General features: G+C 36.6%; 1 protein-coding gene across 2 annotated transcripts in view; it reads right to left on the bottom strand.

Moving 5' to 3' along the window:
* The window catches only part of LOC124165980 (importin subunit beta-1), a 36,489-nt gene extending 13,050 nt beyond the window's left edge, over positions 1 to 23,439 (bottom strand). For both annotated transcript variants that reach the window (XM_046543540.1, XM_046543541.1), the window contains exons 1-14: positions 23,371 to 23,439; positions 23,040 to 23,268; positions 22,548 to 22,606; positions 22,129 to 22,311; positions 21,780 to 21,980; positions 21,457 to 21,609; positions 19,376 to 19,525; positions 18,457 to 18,669; positions 16,592 to 16,763; positions 15,280 to 15,713; positions 12,110 to 12,313; positions 9,575 to 9,805; positions 7,428 to 7,535; positions 6,971 to 7,114 (exon numbers count right to left, since the gene is read on the bottom strand). In XM_046543540.1, coding sequence (XP_046399496.1) covers positions 6,971 to 7,114; positions 7,428 to 7,535; positions 9,575 to 9,805; positions 12,110 to 12,313; positions 15,280 to 15,713; positions 16,592 to 16,763; positions 18,457 to 18,669; positions 19,376 to 19,525; positions 21,457 to 21,609; positions 21,780 to 21,980; positions 22,129 to 22,311; positions 22,548 to 22,606; positions 23,040 to 23,097 — 2,310 coding nt within the window. In that variant the 5' untranslated portion in view covers positions 23,098 to 23,268; positions 23,371 to 23,439. The remainder of the gene's footprint in view (positions 1 to 6,970; positions 7,115 to 7,427; positions 7,536 to 9,574; positions 9,806 to 12,109; positions 12,314 to 15,279; positions 15,714 to 16,591; positions 16,764 to 18,456; positions 18,670 to 19,375; positions 19,526 to 21,456; positions 21,610 to 21,779; positions 21,981 to 22,128; positions 22,312 to 22,547; positions 22,607 to 23,039; positions 23,269 to 23,370) is intronic.
* Between the last annotated feature and the right edge of the window lie 35 nt (positions 23,440 to 23,474).

The following is a 23,474-nucleotide window of genomic DNA, read 5'->3' as shown; positions in this document are numbered from 1 at the left end:
ATTGCAAATTTGTGATACATATGAAATACAGTCGGATCCGGATTTAAGGTCTTCGCATTAAAGGTTTTTCCGCATTTAGCGTTTATTTTTTTGGGTCCCGGTTCATTCCCTATTAGGACAATGTAAAAATTATCCGTATTTAGTGTTTCCGCATTTTGCGTTTTTCCGCATTTATGGTCGTAAAAATTTGTCCCGCTCAAGATTTTTTTGCCCGATTTAACGTTTTTTCATGACGGTTCATCCAAATCTTCGAATTTATGCTCATCAACAAGAACAGTCTCATGAAAGTTTACCAAGAGTCGATAGAATCTATCGGGGAACGCTTCTTCAACTGCTTTCTTCCGCGAGCGCAGCGCTGCGACCTTCAACTCACAAGTTGGGTGGTTTGTCTTCTCGTAACGTTTCGCTCCCCTTCTGATCCAAATACCAGGCATTTTTTGTATTATATCCGATCTAATGGAGCAAAGTCATCCCTTAATAACCTCGAACTACCTTATCCTTCACTTCTTGAACTTGACTTCGATGATACGTGACGACTGATGACACGAGTTATCCTCCGAGGGCCGCTACAATAATGGTTTTCTCGTTATGTTTTCAATTGATGGCTTATGCCCCTTTCAACTCTACTCCCTACGGGCAGTCGATTATTAGCCCAATATTTTTTCAGTCTGCTACTTTCTCTGTTCAAAAGAGGAGGCCCAATATCAATTGCGCAGTTCACTAGAAGATTCTTTCTATAATCCATTCCAAGGTCAGTTTCCATGGAGGAACAGCGAAAGAACAGAGGAAGTGTTTCCCCTGTCATGACCGTGAGTGAGAGCATTCTTTCCCTACGGAACAACATTTTTTACATCGTAATTTAGATATCCCGGAGCCAATTAATCGACATGCGGCTGGTTGATATCGCTGTCGATTCAAAAATATTTATCTGGTGCTAATTAATGTCAAAAGAGAATGACAATCGGAGTTATGACGAACTATCACGGTCCATGACTCTAAATAAATCGCTCATGCTGGAAAAAAAAATCACCGCATACTCACGGTAGAATAGATGAGCGCGGAAAAATACGAAAATCCGGCAGGTATCCCTTGGTGGTTGACTTCGACATCATAACCCTGACGAAATTGCCAACCTCCAGAGGCACTGACAATTTTTCGGATGAAATCCAGTTCTGTTGAAGATTAAACCTTTTCACTTAACAGAGTTTAGCTAATCGTTATTCAAGCTCCAACCAAATTTTATTAAAAGCTGCCGAGAAACAAGGCAAGTTGGAGTCAAGGTGATCAGCGTGCCGCGTAAGCAACTTCTCCCGGCTCCATTCGACCTGCATAAGGCCACGGATATATGACAACGAATCTGGTGTTATCATCGAGTTGAATCACCATCGACTTGTACGCATACTAAAATAAGATTCTTCTTTTTTGAATGACCTCGAAATCCAAAATGTGCGCATAGGAGGCTTTTTAAAGGCTCATAAATCCCTTGTTTCGCCGAGGCAACAGAAAACGTTAAGTTAGCAAAATTCAAGAAAACCTCCCTTTTACTAGATATTCGGTAGTTGAGAATTCGGGATTAGCGATCTTCTGCTGTCCCATTATTTCACTCATTCCTCATGATTTTTCGAGTTCCTACTTACACCTTTTCTTATTATATTAGAAATGCTATAGTCACCTACATGTCACTTTTACAGAAAAAATTCTAAATTTCATAGAGACCACTGAAATATGCATAAAAATGGAATCACTAATGTCCATAATAATAATCTGTGTGGGAATGCTTTTAAGTTGATGTTTATTAGAATTTTCTTAAAATATTTCATTAAAACAATTGTCATCCTCTCATTACTTATTTTTACTACCCATTTTTTTAGCTGATTCCTGAAAAGTATTATCCAACCTTCATAGGGCAGAGAACATTTCATTAAAGAATTTTTTGCTGCATTCAGCACCTTTTAGTTACTTAAAATAATATTTTTTATTCATAAAAAGCCATTCCAATCATTACAGACCCTAAAACCTGAAAAAATGGCAGGTCCTCATTTAGTGTTTTTCCGCATTTAGTGTTTTAAATTTTGTCCCCCCTGAAAAACCTTAAATCAGGATTCTACTGTATACAATTAAAGATCGTTAGTAACATTTATTCTAATTTACGATTGGTTAAACATTGAAGAATCTTTAAAAATTAATCAAGAGTTTTTTTCCCGCTGCTGATTGTCGTCAGCACTGCTAGAGCACATGTCCAAGTAGACTTGAAACATTCCTTGTCAGCATGTAAATAAAATAATTCAATACTACGAAGGGAATACTAATAGAAATAATAAGACTGATGTAGCCCACAATTAAAATGCAAATATCCTGGCGCTTTTGCGTCATTTTTTTAAGTTCGTGGAAAACATCATAAAAGCACCATCCCTCTTTTAAATAAGAGATAGCAGAATATTACATTAAAATAGCAATACTTTCTGACGAGTTGAGACAACCAAGCCAAAATGTACCTAAATGAAAAAATTAAGGTCATTCTCACTTATCAATTGAAGCGTTGACATGGTAAAGTTAGTCAGAAAAAATTGAAATTATGTTTTTTTTCATGGAGAAGGTAGTGCATGCACACGCCTGTGGTATGAACGAGGTAGAAAATCAATTGGTATAATGTATCAGTTGCTATAATCGACAAAGTTTGTGCATTAATAAAAGTTTCACAATGCAGGCAAACCTCTTTATTTAGTTTCCTGTAAAATTCACATTTTGTGACTTACTATCTTTCACAAGCCAACGCTTCGCTTGAAGCTCTTCATGTTCAATATGTTGTTTATATTCATACACTATTAATCTTCTCGCATACAAGGCTAGACCCTACACTAAAGCTGGTGTCCCACAGTCAAATTTACATCAAAATATTTGTATAAAATTTTCATACAACAGACGCCTTTCTCCCACCCTCAACTTTTCATCCAACTATTGACACACAGGTTTAACTTATTTATCGTGTGCATGAGTATTTTTATTAAAAAATAGACATATTATACATACAAAAATGAACTTCGTTGTATTCCACAAGGTATGCATTAAAAACTCAACCAGTTTCGACCTTTTCAGGTCATAATTGTTCACCTCTTGATAATGACCTGAAAAGGTCAAAACCGGTTGAGTTTTTTCTAAACTGTATGGATTACAAATATGTAGGTTTATTTTTGAATCTATAATGTCACCATACGACTAAGTGAACTCGCAAAACATTGATTTCCAAAATATATATTGTTCATGACTATCAATTTCATCACCTGGTGTGGCCCTGAAAGTAAAAATGAGCATAAATTGGTCTCGAGAGGCGATGAAAACTCTCAACTAGGAAATCCGTAATAATGAGATCATATTAAAAAAGAAGGAAGTGATGTATTAGAATCGCAATACGAGAGGAGATGTTCGTAAGAATAAAATATTTACACAAGGCATGGAGGCCGAATTTTACAAGTTAGCTTTGTGGAGGGCATGCAATTCTGAGTGAGTGAGCTGCTGGAGAAATGACTACCTGAGAAACACTTGAGCCGCCTGTTTTGATTGCTATGATTATAGGCTAAGGACCTTTTAGCAACTGCTCGATTAGGAGAGAAAAAATGTTATTTCAATGCAGGTTTACGGTACTATTAAAAAAATCTCAACTACCATGTCTATCAGTCATTAATAACATTTTCCTTGCAGGAATAAACTGCCTCATGTTCATACCCTGGGGTTTAATTCTGCCCTCATCCATGCTGATAATCGACATGAAAATATCTTCACTCATTGTCAAGTAATGTTGATAATTTACGGTAACATCGGCAACCAACTCCTGCTCCAACATAGTTCGCCAATTCCAACCCTTTCATCTCCTCTTTCTAGCCAAGGCCAAATCCAACACCCCCTCTGCTTTCTTTTTTTTGCCTCTTTAATGTTCAAGAGTCCTGCTCAGACAATTTCAACTGATAAAAAAGACAGAATCCTCCACTTACGAAGCTTCCACATTTGTTTACATTAATGCAGACTGTTGTTTGTTTTCCATATTTTGCTCGAGATGTATAGTGGGAGAGCCCATCCTGTTGCATACAAATGTTTGGACCAGATGCTCAAAGACCAAAGCACACTGCTAACACACTAACAATAATGTTCACATTGTGACATGACAATTCCCACGACAGCTTATTAACATCAATCACTACCTCGTAGCAGCGGAAGTATAATGTGCTTACTTAACCAATGCAGAAAAAAATATCTAGCCAAAGGAGAATAGTGGATGAAAAAATTGAAGCCCTAACAATGAGCTACATGAACTGAATTCAATGACTTCTAATCTGCTTTTATCCTTCCATGCTTTCAACAGGAAGTTATTCATATTCTCAATTTAATCACATTCACCTAAGAAGTAGGGATGTCCAGCCACCCCAAATATCGCAGGGTTTTGTTTCCCAAATTATACTGATGTGAATGAATTTGTATTAGAAGTAGCTTGTTTATTTTATGGTAAATACATTCAAAGTCAGAAAATCAATGGCTATCACCTCCCCTGTATAATTTACACAAATTCAAACACGAATGGTGCACCACAAATTATTGAAATCACAAGAAAAAATTGACCTGTTGATTTTATGATCAGGAATGGTAAATTAATCACAAATCCTTTGCCATAAAATCATTTCATTTTGCATACATATTCCCTCCATTTCTCAAATATAGTTGAGATTGGATCTACTTGTATGCTTAATGCAGAACAAACTTAACATAATTGAAGCAACTAAAGGATCAAAATCCCTATATACCACAGTAATCTCGGACTCCTGCAACTACAGTAAAACCTTATCGGTTCACACCCTGATAATGAAAAATACATCTTAAAATAAACTTTTAAGTCTAATTTCACCCCAATAATCTAGTTTTTATCAGGCAATTTGAAGTCATCCACGGCTTTGATGCATTTACAATCCGTCCAGAAGCAATAATTTCTAAGTGATTTACAATGGCACATTCTTCAAAACCAGTTTCATATCTAGAATTAAGCTATTCTACCAAAATCGAACATCTCACGAGTAAATCTTTCCTATCTATTCCACTCCACCCTTGGATGCTTTCGTTAGGGCATAAAACTTGGTTCATTTGGAAGGGAGATAAATGGAACCTGCAGAAGGTTGATTGTCATCCAGAGAACCAACCACTTTAATGGTTTGTCTTGACCAGGGATGGCGAGTCTTCATCATATGTGCCAAAAGTGGAATACTGAACAATTATTATAGCACGTAGAGCAGGGAGGGCACCTACATCTCACTCGATGGGCTGGTAAGCAAGTCAAGCAATTCAGCACTGAATTCCCAAGAGGTTCATCAGCCCTGGCCAAAATACTTCACGTCTCCTTCCCTGATCAAATGGACTACTGCCTTCCCTCCCCTCTCTCTAGAGTATCCCTCAAACTGCGTGGTCATGACATATGATTGGAGGTGATAATCCAACACAACCTTGATTACCATGAACTTCAGCACTTGATGCCTTGAACATATAAAAATAAGTCACTTTGACCTCTTAAAGAGTCATCAAGTGAAAGATAAATCCAAAATTTTTCACCAATCTCCTAAGAGACTCAATTTAAAGCCTGAAAACTTTAGTGAAAACCTACGGGCAGAAATATGAGATTCAAATGTAGGAGAAGTAGCGGCGCAGTAGCTGGAAAATACATGGCTGAAAAGGATTAAGCAAAGCAGCATCCTGATTGGATGGTTTTTGAGGGATGGATTTATGGTGGCTCCATATTCTTTGAGGTAAATCCATACCCAGCGTAACTATTGGTGACCCCCCATGGCAATGACCCCAAAGAATAGAAATCCCCGCACCCTGCCTCTCTCACACATAGTGCAGGTCTCCTTCTGACATAGAAATTTTGCCTCATTAGTTTGCTGTTTCAAAAATTTACAAAACCAGTATTGATCATTGATCACATTCTGACAAAAAATAATTAAATGTAGCATTACCAAATCACAGCATTCTTGCTGACAAACATTGAACGTGATGAAATATTCAGTGCTAATGGAGTAAATCTTATTTATCAAATGGTTTAATAATAATAAAAATAAAAATAATAATAACAATATAATATAATAATATGTGTAACAATTTCCAAAGAAGAATGTTTTCTCAATTAGGAAAAATTATGATGACGAAAAAATCATCCTTTCCCATAGTCTTGAGTAATGTATTCTGAGCTGCTACTGGCTGCCATTAACAAGTTGCATCATGGTTTGATTTCACATGACTTGGTTAGCAGAATGGCCTAAATTTCACATACTGGTACAGTAGCCACTATGCATTAATAGCATAAAGGCTATATTCTGAAGTCACTGTCCAACAATGATCAGGTTATTTACTTAACAATTCTTCAGTGTTAACTCTAGTGCTGCTTCCATAGGAGTCAAGGTAGTAGAAATAGTATTCTGACTCTGCTTCGTACCATACCAAAAATAATCCCTAATTAGAATTGAGAAGCATAATATCAGAAAGATGCATACGGCCATTCAATTAAATTTGCAAACAGTGTAAAATAAGTGGTTTGATAGAACTACGAGCAATGCTTCTGTACAAGAAAACAAAAAAAATATTCATCTAATAGTTACACATCTATAATTATACAAATGGACATGCGAATGAGATTTGCCTATAAAGTAACGCAAAAAGCAAGAAAATTAAAATGCAAGGATACAAAAACAGGATCCTACACACTTATCAGATTGATAATACCACTGCATGTCTCAAAAGTGTTCCTAAAACATCATGTGTGACTTAATCGCATCAGAAAATTCAACAACACCACCTAGGAAATGCAACCAACATGTGTAACACAATACAAATTCAGTATTGATTAATCAATACTGAATCTGCCACCATCACTGAAAATATTTTATAAATTGGAATTAAAAAGTAATTGCTATCTGTCTGAATACATTGTACTTACCCTATCGACTTGTGCCTGTGATGCTTGAGCTAGAGTTTGCATTACCACTTCAAGATATTTCTTAAATTCAGGTCCAATACTAATAACAACATCACCAAAAGCAGATAATATGTGTGGCTTGACAGATCGATGAACAGTGCTGTCCTATAAGCAAAAAGAAGTACATGGAGTAAATAGTACTCATTTCCCAACATTTCAAAGTAGTGATGGGTCAAAGAAATCCATTGATCCGACAGTCGATAAGTATTTAACTTCATGTCGTGTTGCTACTTTAATAGTGCGTAACAAATTAATAACAAAAATAAGATACCATAATAAGAGTTCACAGGGAGGTTGAAGATTATGAATAACAGCATTTAATGAATGGGAATGAATAAAATACTGCAATTCAAAGTCTCAATACCTTTCAAAATTTTCGACAAATTCATAACAAATTAATTCAGTAAATTTCACTTACACCAAGATTTTCCAGAAGCAGCATCATTATCTCATCACAATAAGGTATTGCTTTAGTTTTTAGGGCCCTACAGATGTCTCCAGTCAGGCCTACAGCAGCTGAACACACCTAGGAACAACAAAAAATGCTGACTGAGTCACTGAAAGGGTGAAATTTGACATTACACAAAACACATGCACAAAAATTATTAACTTGGAACTAATATCAAGATTAATTGTCCATCGTCTGTTATAGCAAGCATATAAGCACTGAAAAGGTAAGTAAAATTGATCATAATAACCCCAACTCATTAGATCCAATATCTGTAAAAAATTCCCACTAGCACCTGTTACAATTGTGAAAATAATATATAAAAATACTACGATTCGAGAGTTTTACAGAAACTTTTTCCGGATCATAATTTTTATACTCATCACAATACAATGTACACTACACATCTTTAGGTTTATAGTAAGGATGAGTCAGTTCTTAAATTTTTTTTCGGTTCTTGATACTGGTCTGGCTCTCCTCCATTGGTTCTCGATACTTGGTTCCAAGGATGAACTCTTAATATCTGAATTTATGGCAAATTTAAATGAACAACCACAAGAGGCGAATGAAAATAATTTCACTAAAGATGTAAATTAGCAGGAAAGGTCTATAAAAAAACTTAAGATCGTCTCCATAATTTTATTTACCGAGCAAGTTTAAATAACATGTTAAAGAATTCATGATCGACCAATATGTCACACTACATCAGGTAGCCACTGGTTATTTCTCCAGGTTTTGATTTTTAAAAATCAACATTTTTACCCTATCTGGGTCTAATCTATTCTATTTTTGGCAGAACTATTGCCATGAACTGGCGTTCATTGAAAACAGTAGTGGTCAATGTTAATTTTGAAGGACCGCACAGAATATGGTTGGAGCACAGTTTACATACTGCATATCATCAGAATCAATAGGATAACTCCCTCACCTTCTGACGATATCATCTGCTAATTTGTTGTAACCTGTAAGTCAGTTCACAATATATTCTGTAATCTGCGATGTGGCTTAAAATGTAACCGAAACCAACAACTTGCTTGCGCATGCTTCACTGTAACAGTTCTTATAACCTCAACAATATACTGCTCAACACGCCGGTACAGCAACACCATGGAAAAACTGGGCGGCCGTGATTTAATGCAAAATTGAAGTGCAGTGTTGCATTCTGCAGGATAATAATAATTCAATCGTAAGTCCACTTTCAGACTAAATGATATTCCGTGGGGTGCTGTTCACAGCACGGCACACAGCATTGCAGAGTCGTCTTGTCTGAAAGCCACCTGAATGGCTGCTGACGAAAAGGCATTTCGTCGGAAAGCGGACTTAATGTAGCATTTTCTGTATTTCACACCGTAGATGGCACATCGCCAGGTCAATGGCACGATTTGACTCGTTTGAAGGCGTCCATAGAAACCGATGGTAAGTTGAAAGAACGGCACCGCACAGTGGACGGTGGCAGGCAAAAAGTCAGCTCATTTGAAAGCAGCCGCTGCTACAGAAATGTTACAATGCTGGCAAGAGCAACAAACTGACAAACCCTTAAATATGCGAGTTAGCGAGCAACTCTCAAAAGAAAAAACCTTGGAAGCCATGCAAACAGAAAGTAGTATATGCATTTAAAAAATCTCTTTTCAGTTTTTGGCCTTAAATATTCTGCACACCATTTCGGATTTGGGCACCAAATTCAAATCCTTGCCACTGCTCTGAGCTGGTTCCAAAGTACCGACTTTTTGCAACTGGTTCCACAGCCAAGAACCGCCAGTACCGAGAACAGGGTACCAGAACCGACCCATCTCTAGTTTATAGTAAAGGTGGAAGAAATGAAAAATTTCCTCTAGTAGTAATCGGAGTATTACAGTATTATTACCTAATAAGTCATGTTAGAACCCATCGTTCTTGAGAAGAATATATAAGACTGATTGTACTAATTCTATAAGTTTATAGGCCTTGAATGTAATGGGGCCCGAAACATTCCACATCAAAATCAAGAGCATAAGTAGAACAGATAAGACCTCCCTGGCAAATTAAAGGGCATAATATTGACTCATTTTAAAACCCATTATTAGTTAATAGCAATGCTTTCAAGTACAGTAGAATACTCCTCATGCTATTCTTCTTACCTGATATTCGGCATGGTTCTTGAGTCCTAAACATAGAAAAGGCTTAAAAGCATCCATGTACTTAGCAAACCCTTCACCTAAAACTTCAACCAAAGTAGACACAGCCATCAATGCATCTTCTTGGACCCCACCAGCCTTCCCAGAATTAGAATTAAACATCTGCAGCAAAGCTGTCATTATTGCATCAGATATTTGTGGGGCATCCTCAGGTGTGACCTTCCGAAGTACACTCTGAAAAATAAAGTTTACAAGATTATAACAAAAAGCGTCAAGACAAATGAAATAAAACACATTGCTCTCTGAAACGAAAGAAACGCTGATTGAATACACAAAGCTCTTCTCAGAGACAATGCCACATTTCTTGTGGAGATAAGCAGAAATGGCATTTCTAACCTCAAGAAGATTGGGAGAACACTTTTCTAAACAATTGAGAATGTGTTTGGGAATAGACATCTTTTAACCTTGATGGCAATTACATAGTTATTAACAGGTGGTTTAGCACCCTTGACTGTAATTCTGAGAAAAGCGTTCAAATTCCAGACAAGTTAAATTTTTTTCACAGAGAATCAGTTCCATGGGGTAGAGTGGACTACCATTATTGCCAAAAACATTATCACATAATTTTCCCGAGAAGTGAAATACAGGCTCCGACTAATTAAGGAGGCCAACCTAAGGTGAAATAAACAATATTGTGAAACTTTTGATGCCAAGAAATGAAGACTGGTCGTAGTCCCAAAGAAACAAAAAAATCTAATTATAAAGTATGATGTGCCCACAATGACATCCTAAATATCCACCAAAATTAAAATCATGAAGTTATGCCCACAATCAAGAATTTGAAAATTTCACTGCAAACAATGGATCCTTCAAAGCAATTAAACTGCACTGAGGGTTCGTAATGGTTTAGGGAACTTTGAAAGGCATAGGAAGAGCAAATTGAAAGAAAACGATGGGGGTATCAATTTTTCAGGTATATTTGATAAACCTGAAGCCAGGAAATAGCAACAAGCCGAAGGAAACCACTTAGGTTACACTTATATATTTCACACAAGAAAATTCAAACGCAGATAAATTTCTTCCTGTTAATGAGGGTTCCTTCACTTTAAACTTCAAGTTGATACTTGTTGGGAAGATAGTGGAATGGATCAAGACAACATCACTTATAATGCAGCTTTTTGAGCACAATTGAACAGAAGCTACCGAGGAGACAATTAGAGGAAGTAACAAGGAGCAGTTTCCATCCCTTCTTTCTGAAAGCTCATTTAACCCCATTCCCTATTAACAGTTGACCCATGCAACATAATGCCCAATGATTTACCACCTACTTATCACACACAAATGCCATATAAGAGTAGCTAAATGGTTTTTCTCACCATGAAGATGATTATTTCGAACCCCTCATATGCAATTAATTACTAAAGAATTTTGCAAGAAAAATAGATTACGTAGTGCGGATCTAACTTAAATCTCAAGGGAATTTTATAACGCAGTCAGCTATGTAATACAATGGAAATTTCTGGCAGGATATGTATACAAATCAACAGGTCCTGCAAAATTCAATCTACCATTTTCCAGAACAAATTTAATAATAGTTGTCATGATACTGATTATTAGAGCTGTCTTGGAGAGGCTATTCGTGTCTGGCCATGGAAATAAAAAATCCTTGTGATTTGAATTTAGAAATGATAAATTAACCCTTTCGAGATGGCGGAGTTTTCGTCTTAGCATGACTGCTGTACTGAGCCCCAAGAGACTCTTCTTTCTCGTGGTACGGAGCATTTTTGGAGGACATTCATTAAGAAGGGTCTCACAGAACCTTTTTCGACCCCTCCCCGCAGGAACTCCGCATTATCTCGGACTCCTGAGAGTAGTTGTGCTCCCTCCTTTCCGGGTTTACGACCATACCTCCATCATTGGTTCACGGTCAACTTATGCATTGCTTATATGTATTTAGCACATGGATAATTGCTGCTTGCACGTAAATTGCAGACTTAGAATTGAATTCCTTATTTTTTCTGAGCATTGCCAAATTTTAAACGAAGTTCTAAGGTCAATATTAACGCATTTAATGCAGCAACTATTTCCAAGTTGAAGTTTATTCAGAACTCGAGATATAAGTTAATATTTATCATAGAATTTCGTTTAAAAATTGTAAACGCAGCTCAAAAGACAAAGAATTCAATTCTTAGTTTATATTTCTTGAGAAAAGAACAAATATTTATTTCGAAAACCGACTGGATAAACAATTGCATGATCGTAGTCCCTTACCGCTAAGAGGGGTAATAAAAAACAAGGGGTCAGGGTACCTGCTCCCGGATTCCGAGGGTTAAGCCTAAACCCTGCAGTGTTGATTCCTGAAACAAAAACGTCGTACACCCGCAACCGTCATAAAAGGGGGAAAGCTAGAAAACATATATACACAGCTTTCGTTCTCTTGGTCAGGGAAATCTCAGACGGAAATATACGGCTTTCGTTTCCCAGGTCAGCAACGTCCACATGTATATTTAAGTCTTTAGTAGGGAAAAGATTAAGTACCTGCAATGTTCCACACAGCAAGCTTTGAAGGTCATTGTACTGCGCACGATCAGTATGATTCTGTATATGAGATTCCATCTGCAGAACCTGTTGTAGTCTTTCCAGAATAACCAAGGTTGTTTTCTGGACCGTAGGATAGCAATCTCGAGGTGAGTTCTTCACCATTTCCATTAAAGCTTCATATGCCGCACTCCTGAGATTGGCCTATAAATAATCAAAGAATTTTAGGACCTAAGACATAACAGGAAAGAAAGGACAGAGAAGATGAAATTGAAAGAATTGCAACCTTGAACAAGCTGAAGCAAGTTTCAAACAATTAAAATGAAAGGATACGAATGCCAGAGGGAAGTGATAAATTGCATATTTTTACAAGTAGCTTGACAGCAAGAACTTCTTTCAGATAAACCAATACACAAGAACCCATTTTGAGTCGCACAGATAAGAATAATTAGTTCACACACAAAAACTAGTTTACAGTTGATTTATCAGGATTCCCTCTCTAAACCCACCAACTAAAAAATAAAACTCACGGTTTTTCCAGGTTTTCTCAGTCTAAATGTCGTCAAATTCACGGTCTGTAGATAAGGCATTTTAGACAGAAATATTGATCATGTAACAATCATCGGCCGCACTTTAACTAAAAATTTAACAAATGCAACGGATGCCGTGCATGCAAACGCAGTAATGAAAGTTCCATCTCTTATGACATCACCTATCAAAAGCAAAATTCAGGTCTGGCTAAAGGTTGCGTGTGGGAAATTGGAAGGCGCAGGATGGTAGGGAAATGAAGTGCCTGATTTTTTGCCAGGGTTAATGAAAACTTTACTGTGTACAGGCCTTCCAATCACAGGCTTAAGATTAATATGTCATCATGGCACACAGACCAATAACTGGGCTCTGAATACACAAGAGCAGATAAATGCGCGGACAGTGTCTGCATGTACCTGATTTCCCGTTGTTAAGGCCTGAAATGAGCTGTTTACAGACAGATGATAAAAAAATATATTTTACAAATCTGAATCGTAAATGAAATTGCATTTAGTGAAAGCTATTGCATGGAGTAAGGGTCCTCCATCAGATCAACTGCCTTATTGGCTGGGTCATGGCAAGACCCTGACTACGAATCATAAATACTAAAATAGACAGACCGAATGCCCTTTCACAAACACTAAAAGTAAGAAAACTCATACATTAAAACTACAAGTCTAAAACATTAACAATCAATAAAACAAATACATAAAAAATACGGATGCCTTGAAACATGATTGAAATACTTTTTTTTTTTGATCAATCAATTGTAATTCCACAATCAAGTTTGAGAGATTTTAAAGGTTTTCTGATGAAATTCACAGCTATTTCCAGGTTTTTTCACGGTAGACGAAATTCATGACTTATTCATGGTTTCGAGGTTTTCACGGTAGAGTAGGAGCCCTGTTTATTATAAATATATTTATGTCTGTTGCTCTACTTATATTTATCACAGGGACTGTGAATGTGTCACAAACCCATTTAAATAAAGTCAATTAATGTTGCATGCACATTCCCTCCATGTCTCAGATAATACTAAGATTGGATCTACTTGCATGCTTATTAAACTCATATAAAATGGTCAATAAGTAATTGTGTACTTCATCATTGTATATTTAACAGTTTCAAATTAATTTACCTTATTTCGATCAAGTCCACAAAATTCATTAACATAGGTTCTTTCTTCCCATACATTGTTTTTAATTATTTCAAGGATATGAGTTGTTCATAATTCACATGCTCAGACTGTTCGCTTTGTACCAGTAAAAAATTCCCAGATATTACCAGGGGAATTGCTTTGTTTTCTAGGGTTCTCACCAGCCAGACGCACAAACTCAGGGATAGAAATATGAGATAAAATAAATTTAAAACATTTGTTGTCCACCAGGGTTCCCACTCTAACTAAATTATAAAATTCATGGTTTTTCCAGGTTTTCAGAGGCTAAATTGCATCAAATTCACGGCCTGTTGATAACCCATTTTAGGAACAAATATTTATCACATAACAATCACAGGCCACACGTTAACTAAAAATATAGCAAATGTGATAAACGCCGGGAATTAAAACGCAGCAATGAATGTGCTCTTATGACATCGCCTATTGTTAGCAAAATTAGGCAAATTTAGTCTCTATTGTTGGGCAAATTTAGGGTCCGGCTAAAGGTTGTGAGAGGGAAAATTGAGGGTGACAGGGAAGTGAAGAGGTGTCTGATTTCTCACCAGGCTGAATGATCACTTTTGTTAACGGTCTTCCAATCACTGCCTTAAGGTCTGTGTGTCATCATGGCACACGGACCAATATTTGTGCTTCGAATATGTGTGCAGATAAATGCGTGGACAGTGTCTGCGAGTGACTGACCTTGAAATATGATCGACATATCGTTTTTTCTTTTGATCCGTCAATCTTAGATCTACAATCAAGTTAAGAGAGGTTTTCAAGATTTTACAGCGAATTTCAGTACTATTTCCAGATTTTTTCACGGTAGACGGAATTCACGGCTTTAATGTTTTCACGGTTGAGTGGGAACCTTGTCCGCAAGTCTGCCCGAAAATGAAGGTTTGCAGGATTCGTGAGGGTGTGGCTTACAGGAGTAGATACGGTATATTGATCTATCAATACTAATGCTTAAATAAATCATGTATAGTCTTCCCCTGTCGCATTAAATGACAAATGTGACAATTTATGCTAGTCATTGGCTATTTTCATTACTCTAATGCAATTTCCCCTTGAATAAATATTTATGCATTCTTTATTGAGTAAATAGAAATGCGTAAATATGCCAAAATTTCTTTTTAATGTAACATAACAACTGGAAGATACACCATTTTCCCAGGGCATTGGCCCCAACATGTTACGACCAATATTTCAGGAGAATTTAGAACCCGTTTTCACACAATAAATACCAGATGTATTTTTGCAGTGAACTATAGTGTACTCAATTACTCAATAACTAAAGAAAACACAAAGGCAATTGAAGTTAACATATTGTCTACTGAAGTAACCAGTACTCAGACAAGGAAGTTACGATGTGGTGGCATATAAAGGCAGAATGTAGAAAATGAAAGTTTATTCATGGCCCATCCACAACGTGTTAACAAACTTATGCTATATTTATATAATATGAAAAGAACACTAGACATACCTGTGGTGCATCTGGTCGATCAGTGGTCTCTAGTAGCCTCTGAACTATATATTCAAAATACTGAGATAAGCAATATGTTGCAGGAGTACTCTGAGAATCATCACCACCACCGCCATCTTCTCCAGAACCACCTCCAGCAGCCTCTTCCTCTGCTGCCTCATATGCAGCCTCAGCCAGTCCAGAGAAAGCCCAACACACATTTGCAGCCACCCGAGGCTCTGATTTCAACCCTGTCATAAGAGCTTCCAGTAAAGGCTTTAAGTAATTGTCGTTGATTGCAGCTTCAGGAATTATTTCGCACACTCTACCAAAATTCCATGCCGCTGTATCACGGACAGCAACACTGACATCATACATCATGTCAATAAGTGTAGGCATGGCTTGTTCCACAAGTGGCTTCAATGTTGTTGGGTCGAGGCCACCAAGTATAGAACCTGAAAATAATATAAAAATCCATATTAAGCTAACTTGCACCAAACTAAAGCTAACTTACACAGGGAAAAGAAGAATATCTCGTTTTTATTAGATTTATTCAGATTCCTAAATACAGATGTCAGCGGCTCTTCCAGTAATGTGTAACTTGACTTATAATTGACCAATCAATTCAGTAGCATAACAAAAGAAATTCTGGTGTAGGTTTCCGCGGTGTTGCTCATGGTCAGTGCTGATTTTTGGGTTCCTCAGCCACGTTGGTTGTTTTTGGATGACAACAGTTTCGCTACTATCCAAGGCTGATCAGGGAAGCCTTGGAAATACACAAAAACAATAATTTCAACCGAGACCAAGGCTACCCAATCAGCAACGTTTGGAAGAGGGTATTGACCAATCAGCGTCCGGCAGGCAGCGGGACAGAGCCATATAAGGCGGCCAAAAACGAGAACTTCTAACCTTTGACCTGAAGACGGGAGCAGGATGGCTCCCGAAACTGTTGTCATCCAAAAACAACCAACGCGGCTGAGGAACCCGAAAATCAGCACTGACCATAACAAAAGAAAATTGGGATTCTTATGCAAACATTCATAAATATGCCTGAAACTTTCTTAGACCTGTGACCGGTTAAAATATGTCTTACACAGAAAACACAATAGAGCAAATAGATCAAACCAAACTTATTCCAAAACAAAATCATTGGTTGCATTCATAGAACTGAATATGAGAAATTCTAGAATTCTCCTTACACAGGCCCTCACATGCATGAGCGATTTTCATTACATATAAGGATTGGGTCATGGAACTTTTTCAATAACCCATCAATGTAAAATTCAAGCAAAAACACACACATGGAATGGTATATGAAACTCAAAAATATTACCAAATGCCATTAAGGCTGCATCTCGGAACCTCCAGTCAGGACTTTTTATATTCTGTTTGACAAACGGCAGAACAAATGGTACAATGGCATCTTCACAGCATGTAGCCAGCAACATCAAACAAACACCAGCAGCTTTGCTAGGATTCCAATCATCCTCATCATCAAACTCTTCCTGAGGGTAGATAAAATATTTTATTTTAGCACAGTAGAAAGTTTCAGCAGAAATTCAGTTGAAATCGAATTTATGATCAAAAACATAGAAATCAAAAAAGCATTTAAAGCCTTACTAGGCAACAAGTGAAAAAAATTGTTTTCTGTTTACAAGTTTGACTTTCCTATGACAAAAAAAAAACGGCTTAAATATGTGCTCAACATCCATTAACAAGAGAGGAACAAAATTTTAATGGCCACTGACAAAAAAAGGAATGAACTAAGAGAATAAAAGAAAGGATATTTCCAATGGCAACCAATGATCTATACCCAAAGGACTATGTTGAACTGACGAGTAACGGGCATGGATTGTAAATGGATAGCTATCGGCCAAGTGAAATGTGTAGCCACCTGTATTCTCTTCCTTTCTCTTTTCCTGTCATGGGACAAATATGGGCAGCTTGACTACACACAAGGCTAATAAATTACATGGAAATATTAGGAAAAGTAAAAGATGAATCTCATAGACAATAAAAGGAATAAAAAAAGTTCAAGACATAATAGGTGAGGAGAAAAAAAGTACTGGAGGAGATGAAGTAGAAGATGGTTGTAATAACTACAAAGCAGAGTGAGAATGTTGAAAATCTGTGATTGATGAAAGGGCATTGGGAAGGAGAGCAAGGGCAACACTAATAGACTTAGATTAGTATTTCTGATGGAACTAAAATCCAAAAGCAAGAAAAAGTAATCTTTGGGAACATTTTTGTGCTTTACAGGATTTCACTGGAATTAGTAAAATAGGCCCCCTAAATATTGCAGGATAAAAACCAATTTTACTCTATTCACTCCAGCATTTAGTCTGTGGTAACTATGAGCTTAGGTTATAGGAGACATACACGAGGCCCAGGAAGAAAGGAGAAAGATCCCGGCATCAGCAGTAGCCTGCTCTAAGATAAACATTACAGGCTACACTGAAAGAGCCCTCCACATGATACTCAAGCAGAGTTTGGAGTAATCTCCATTACTACTAGGGTAGAAAGGCCACACAATCTTTAGCACAATATCCCACCTTTGTGACAAAAAATTCTAGTAGGATCATCACACATGTCGTTTTAATATGTTTTAAGCATGAAAAATCACACTCAAGAACAAATAAAACATATACTTTTGCATACATATTCCCTCCAATTCTCAGATATTCTAAGATTGGATCTACTTGTATGCTAAAATTTGCAATCTTGACTTAGCTTGGTTTATAAAATAAGGAAACATCCCATGAACCCCTTAGTGTGAGGTAACATAAACTAAGGGGAATGAAAATGTTCAGAGATACACCAGGGAAAGACCAGGGAAAATTAACAGAATTAATCCACTAGCAAGCACAATTTTGTTACTATGAGTAATCAACTTAAAACTACACAGTACTCAATTTGTAAGGAATTTCTTAGGACATGGCACTTTCAGGGTGCTTTAATCCATTCCCTGATTGTTATTCTTACCCAGACTCGTCAACATGTGATAAAGAGTTTGAGGATGAAAATTTGCATAATACCAATAATATAATATAAACACCAATAATCCGGCATTGATCAGTACGCTAAAATTAATTCACACCGTTTGTAATAATTCCCAAATATAAATAAAATATCTGCAGTGAACTTCAATTCTAATCAAGTTTCACTAAATGAGAACCAAACTGCCTCAGAAAAACTCACCTGTTTAGTCAACTTTTCCATCAAAACAGGGACCAAATACTGTAGTGCTCCTTTGGCATAGAAACGTGAAGTTCTTTGAGGTGGTCTTCCTGCTTCAGAGGCTTCAGATTCTTCTATTGACAGATCAACTTCCTCATCACTGACATTTGACCAAAACTCAATTCCTTGCAATGCAACTTCATCAATGTTAGACTTCATTGCTTCAAGTGTTATCTGAGAGAGGAAGGTGTAGCTTAGAACAATATATAAATATTATAAAAGGAACAGGAGAGAGACTAATTATGTGAACTAAATAATATTTCATAACTGGATATTTAATTGAGATCAGCTTCATTAATCACAAGATTGTAAGGTTTATGGGCTAAAAAGGTGAAAAGAGACTGAACAGACAACATGGGTCTTACAAATGTTAAACTGTACAATGGATACAACAAATACAAATTGGGAATGAAAACTGTGCAAAGGCAAAGAGCCATGTGCTTTGTCATGCAGATGGGTTAATCATTGGCCAAAAATAAGCAAATTTAAATTTTCTTCATCTATACATTGGTGTATCCTGCTCCATATATTTATGAGTTGCATTGAGCATTATGCACACATGACGATAATAAAATTATTTTATGCTAAAGAATCTGCAACACCCTTAATTCAGGGGACCGATCACAAAGCAAAAATGTAAACTTTTGATTCCCTGTTGAAAATTCAATGCACAAGCATCAGCAGCCAAAATTGAGAACTTGAAAAGTGGGATCACCTTCTTAAAAACAAAAGGGACTGAGTGAGAAGAATATAAAATAGAGTAACATAGAGGAGATTTGATCAGAAACTAATGGTACAACAACATTTCTACAGGGCATTACATGCTAGTCATTTTTCTTCAAACACTAACAATTAAATGAATTAATTTCAGTTTACTCACAGGAAACAAAGCCTGAGCCATGTACGTTTCCATGTACTGGTAATATAAGGACATTATTTTCACAAGACACTGCAGGGCAGCAACACGAACCAATGTATCAGCAGACTGGGTGGTCTCACAAACAACTTCCATGATGAAATTTCTCTCAGGCTATAGGAGAAATAAAATTTGCTTCCTTGATTTAAAAAACAACAACACATTGATGATACACAAGATTACTTTACATTTGGCTTCCTTGATACAGTGAAAGCTCTCTCAATACATTTTTTCTTATTAATTTGAAAATTTTACAGACAAACGAGATGAGTTGGCCCTAAAAATTTAAATGTGATTATGCAAATGAAATATTGTAAAACTAGTATTGCCGCATTAAAAAAAAACACTCATCCATAGCAGAATGTTGTATGATGTGTATCAGAGTGATCACAGATTGGAATAGTCTGGGATTGATAACTTGAGTCAAATTCTTGTGCAATGGGAGAAACCATATTCCCGACTTCATGCCTAAACAGCTTCAACACAGAAATTTGCACACGAGGCATGAGGATGCAGCAAAAATTGCACCATCACCAACAGTTTGAAGAAATGCTTAAGCCGTAGAAATGAAGAAGCCGTAGATATTTTGGTAGGCACAGTTGCCATTGCTCATTGCCACCAATCAGCTATACTTCAATCAGTTGGATCCATAAATTATACAGAAAATTGATGATTAACTGATTTAATACAAGGGCTTTGATGTACTATATAAGTAGTAAATCAAGTAACATAATAGCATCCTCAATTATTTAGAAGAGATCTTTGTTGTAAGGTAATTCCTTACATTCCCGTTATTTATCATAATAAGCAATAAAGAGAATTTTTAAGTCTTGTACTAATGTTAGTCATCTGTCTGCTTCTCAGCGTTCCAAGTTCACAACCTGCATGGTGGGACCTTGTCCTACCAGGCAAGACGGGTTGTCTGTCACATTAGCAGTTTCTGACTTAGCAATTAAGTGTTATCGGAACTGTGTGTCCTATTGTCAACAGATACCACACATAGTACTTAGTTAAGATTGGGAAACTTTGAGCAGGTAAAGGTGAATGCATTATTCAGCAAAACTTATGCTTCCCGTGAAGCACACCAAGGAAATATTGCCGCAGTATCATCCCGTTCCCAGGTTATGGAATTCTGGATTTAGGGTACTCAACTGTACAAGCTTCCACAGTAGTTGGTCTTATATTTGAGTCTTTTCATTATTTTCCTTTAATTATGATTCCAGAGCTGCGGTATTGGTGAGGATTATATACAACCTACAAACTATTACACTCCATTCCAATATTTCATCTTGAATGCTTAGTTACCAGACCATAATACCCCATCCTATATACACGAAAACTTTTATGCTCATTTCAAGTCTTCCAATAATTTCTTATCATGAAATTTTCTGAGTTGTTTCTCCCTTCATAATGATATTGTCCATAGACTCTACCCAGCCACTATAGGCACTTCTAATCAACTTCATTGACGTGCTTACACCTTGAGAAATTCATCTAATCTTATATTGTACTTTTTAGATTTCATAATGAATATGTTTTCCCTTATGGATGGTTTCCTTTACAACTCCAGTCCATACTCTACTCCACAATGATAACTAATTGCTGGGTCACTTGTTTTGATGCATGAATTTTGGTGAGAAGTAGGCAAATTTCCAGTATTTTGACTCCGGACCTTCATCTATTACGGTTTATGACATTCCACAACTTTCAATTAATTTAACTGATGCACATTTCAAGGGTGAAATGACACCCATGGAGCTGCTTCTTTCATAAATTTAACAAACACCTTGAAACTTTTCGACCCTACAATGATACAGAATTATGCTGAATGAAAGTATACTTGCTCCACAACAATGATAGAACGTAAGGCTTACATTACCATCATCAAAGCATATACTCTCTGGAACTTTTAAACTATGTGAGTATTAATTACACCAAACTAAAGCAAACTTTTCGTCAAAAGCAAGAACATAGGAAAATCAATATACCAACTAACAGCCTTAACATGTGTTCAAGCAATGTACAAACACTGATATGCTTATTACCTCTTTGTCAAAGTTTGCACGTGTAAACTCTAATGAATTCAAAAGAGCATTTGTGGCCGCAAGCCTAACGTGATTGCTTGGCTCAGTCCGCCTCATCCCATGGATTATTGCAGTTAGTATTTGGTTGGACTGTGCTACCAATACATCATGTTCCTGTAAGTGATAGAGTAATCATTAACATACTAATATAGACTACGTATTTGAAAAATCAATTGCTTACTTTATCACACAAATATATTTCCATTAACACACACAAAAACAAGAAAAATCATGAATTTTATACATCTACGACCTGAACAATATTAATCTGATCAAGTACTTACTATTTCTTGACATATATACCCAATTGCTTCTAAAGTTGCTTCCTTCATCATCTCCGTGCTGCTAGTACCAACAACATTATTAACCAGAACTGTTATTAATTCTGGCCACTGACCGACAGGCAGCTCAGCGACAGCAACATATGCAACACATTGAGCTGCTGAGCTTGGACGGTTGTTCTCTGTTCCCAGCGTACTTAGAATCTACAAAATATATTATTAAGCATCGTATTAGGGAACTGCTCCACAGGATACTCAAGTAACTGTTAAATACGAATAATGTAGGAAAACTTTAAAAGACAAAGGCCTGAGCAAATCAATCGATTCCAAATACAGACACACTATATCTTACATTCTTCTTCACATATGCCCTTATATCTTCAGGAAATGAAAGCCACCTCTGCTGGTATTGCGCTTTAATTGCTGCATCTTTAGAGACCAGAGTATTTTTCAATTGCAAAGCAGCTGCCATTCGAGCCACAGGAGAGTTACCTCCATGATGTAAGATGTCAGAGAGTGTCTTCACGTACTCAGGCTGAAATAGAACGGTAAATATAACATTATCGCCTTTGAGATCAACATTATAAATAAGGAACACCAAAAAGAGCAACCAACCGAAAAACCAAAGCATAAATAATTCACTGAAAGATATTAAACATGCTCGAAAATTTGGATAGGTAATTCAAAACAAAATTAGGCTTGAAATGGAAGAACTGATCCTCTACATTAACCGGCAATTGCACCCTCACACATCAAGCTGATGCAACTCACCAAATTATTCTGAGCCGCCTGCTCCAGGTAGTTTTTCGCTGCTTCCAATTCATTCTTATCTAAAATATGAAAAAAGTAACATCACATGATATGTAAACGAGCACCGGAGATGTGTACGCGAGGGTATAAGTCACACTAAAAATATGTTGAATTTTAACTCCCAATACAATTTATTAAAACATATCCGCTATTTGAACAAAACTAAATGAAGTAGAAAATCAAATACTGTTAAATCACGAAGAGAGAAATAACTCTAAAGTGAATCACCTACGGAAGTAATCACTGCGTGCACACGTCAAGGGGGATTCTCACAAAGTTACGAGGCATCATTATCAAATTCGTATATATAAACAGATTATTTGGAATAGCGTACATTAAATTATAATATAGATTAATACTTGTGAGCAAAAAGATTAATAAATAAAACGCTGTTAAGAGACACTTCAAACAATGAAATCAGTTACCACCGATTAAACGTTAAATTTCACTTACCTGGAGAAACAGTCTTTTCTAGGATTTGAATCAGTTGAAGCGTAGTCTCAGGATTCATTTTAAGACGTATTTATCTCGTAATTACAAAGGAAATCACGTAATTTGATAGAATATTGTAATGATCAACCGGCACTCTTCCCACATGTACCACGGCGTATGAATACACTCACCACCTTAATCATCTATTTAGGCATGAGGGAATATTTCGGGAAAATTTTACGCTGAAAACCTTAATAAAATTAAAAAAAAGTTTATTAACCACCTGATAGAACAGTATAACGCGACAATAATTGAATTAATATGGACTATTTCGCAAGAATGGTTACATTACCTGTCTCACCTTGCGCAAGTTATCGCGCCAACTTCTTGGTACGTCTTGAAATCATTGGAAATTGAGGAATTACTCACATGGGGGTGCTAGAAAAGCTTTTAGCG

Source organism: Ischnura elegans, chromosome 9 (genome assembly GCF_921293095.1).
Source record: "Ischnura elegans chromosome 9, ioIscEleg1.1, whole genome shotgun sequence".
Classification (NCBI taxonomy): Eukaryota; Metazoa; Arthropoda; class Insecta; order Odonata; family Coenagrionidae; genus Ischnura; species Ischnura elegans.
This window is presented reverse-complemented; position numbering and strand designations above follow the sequence as displayed.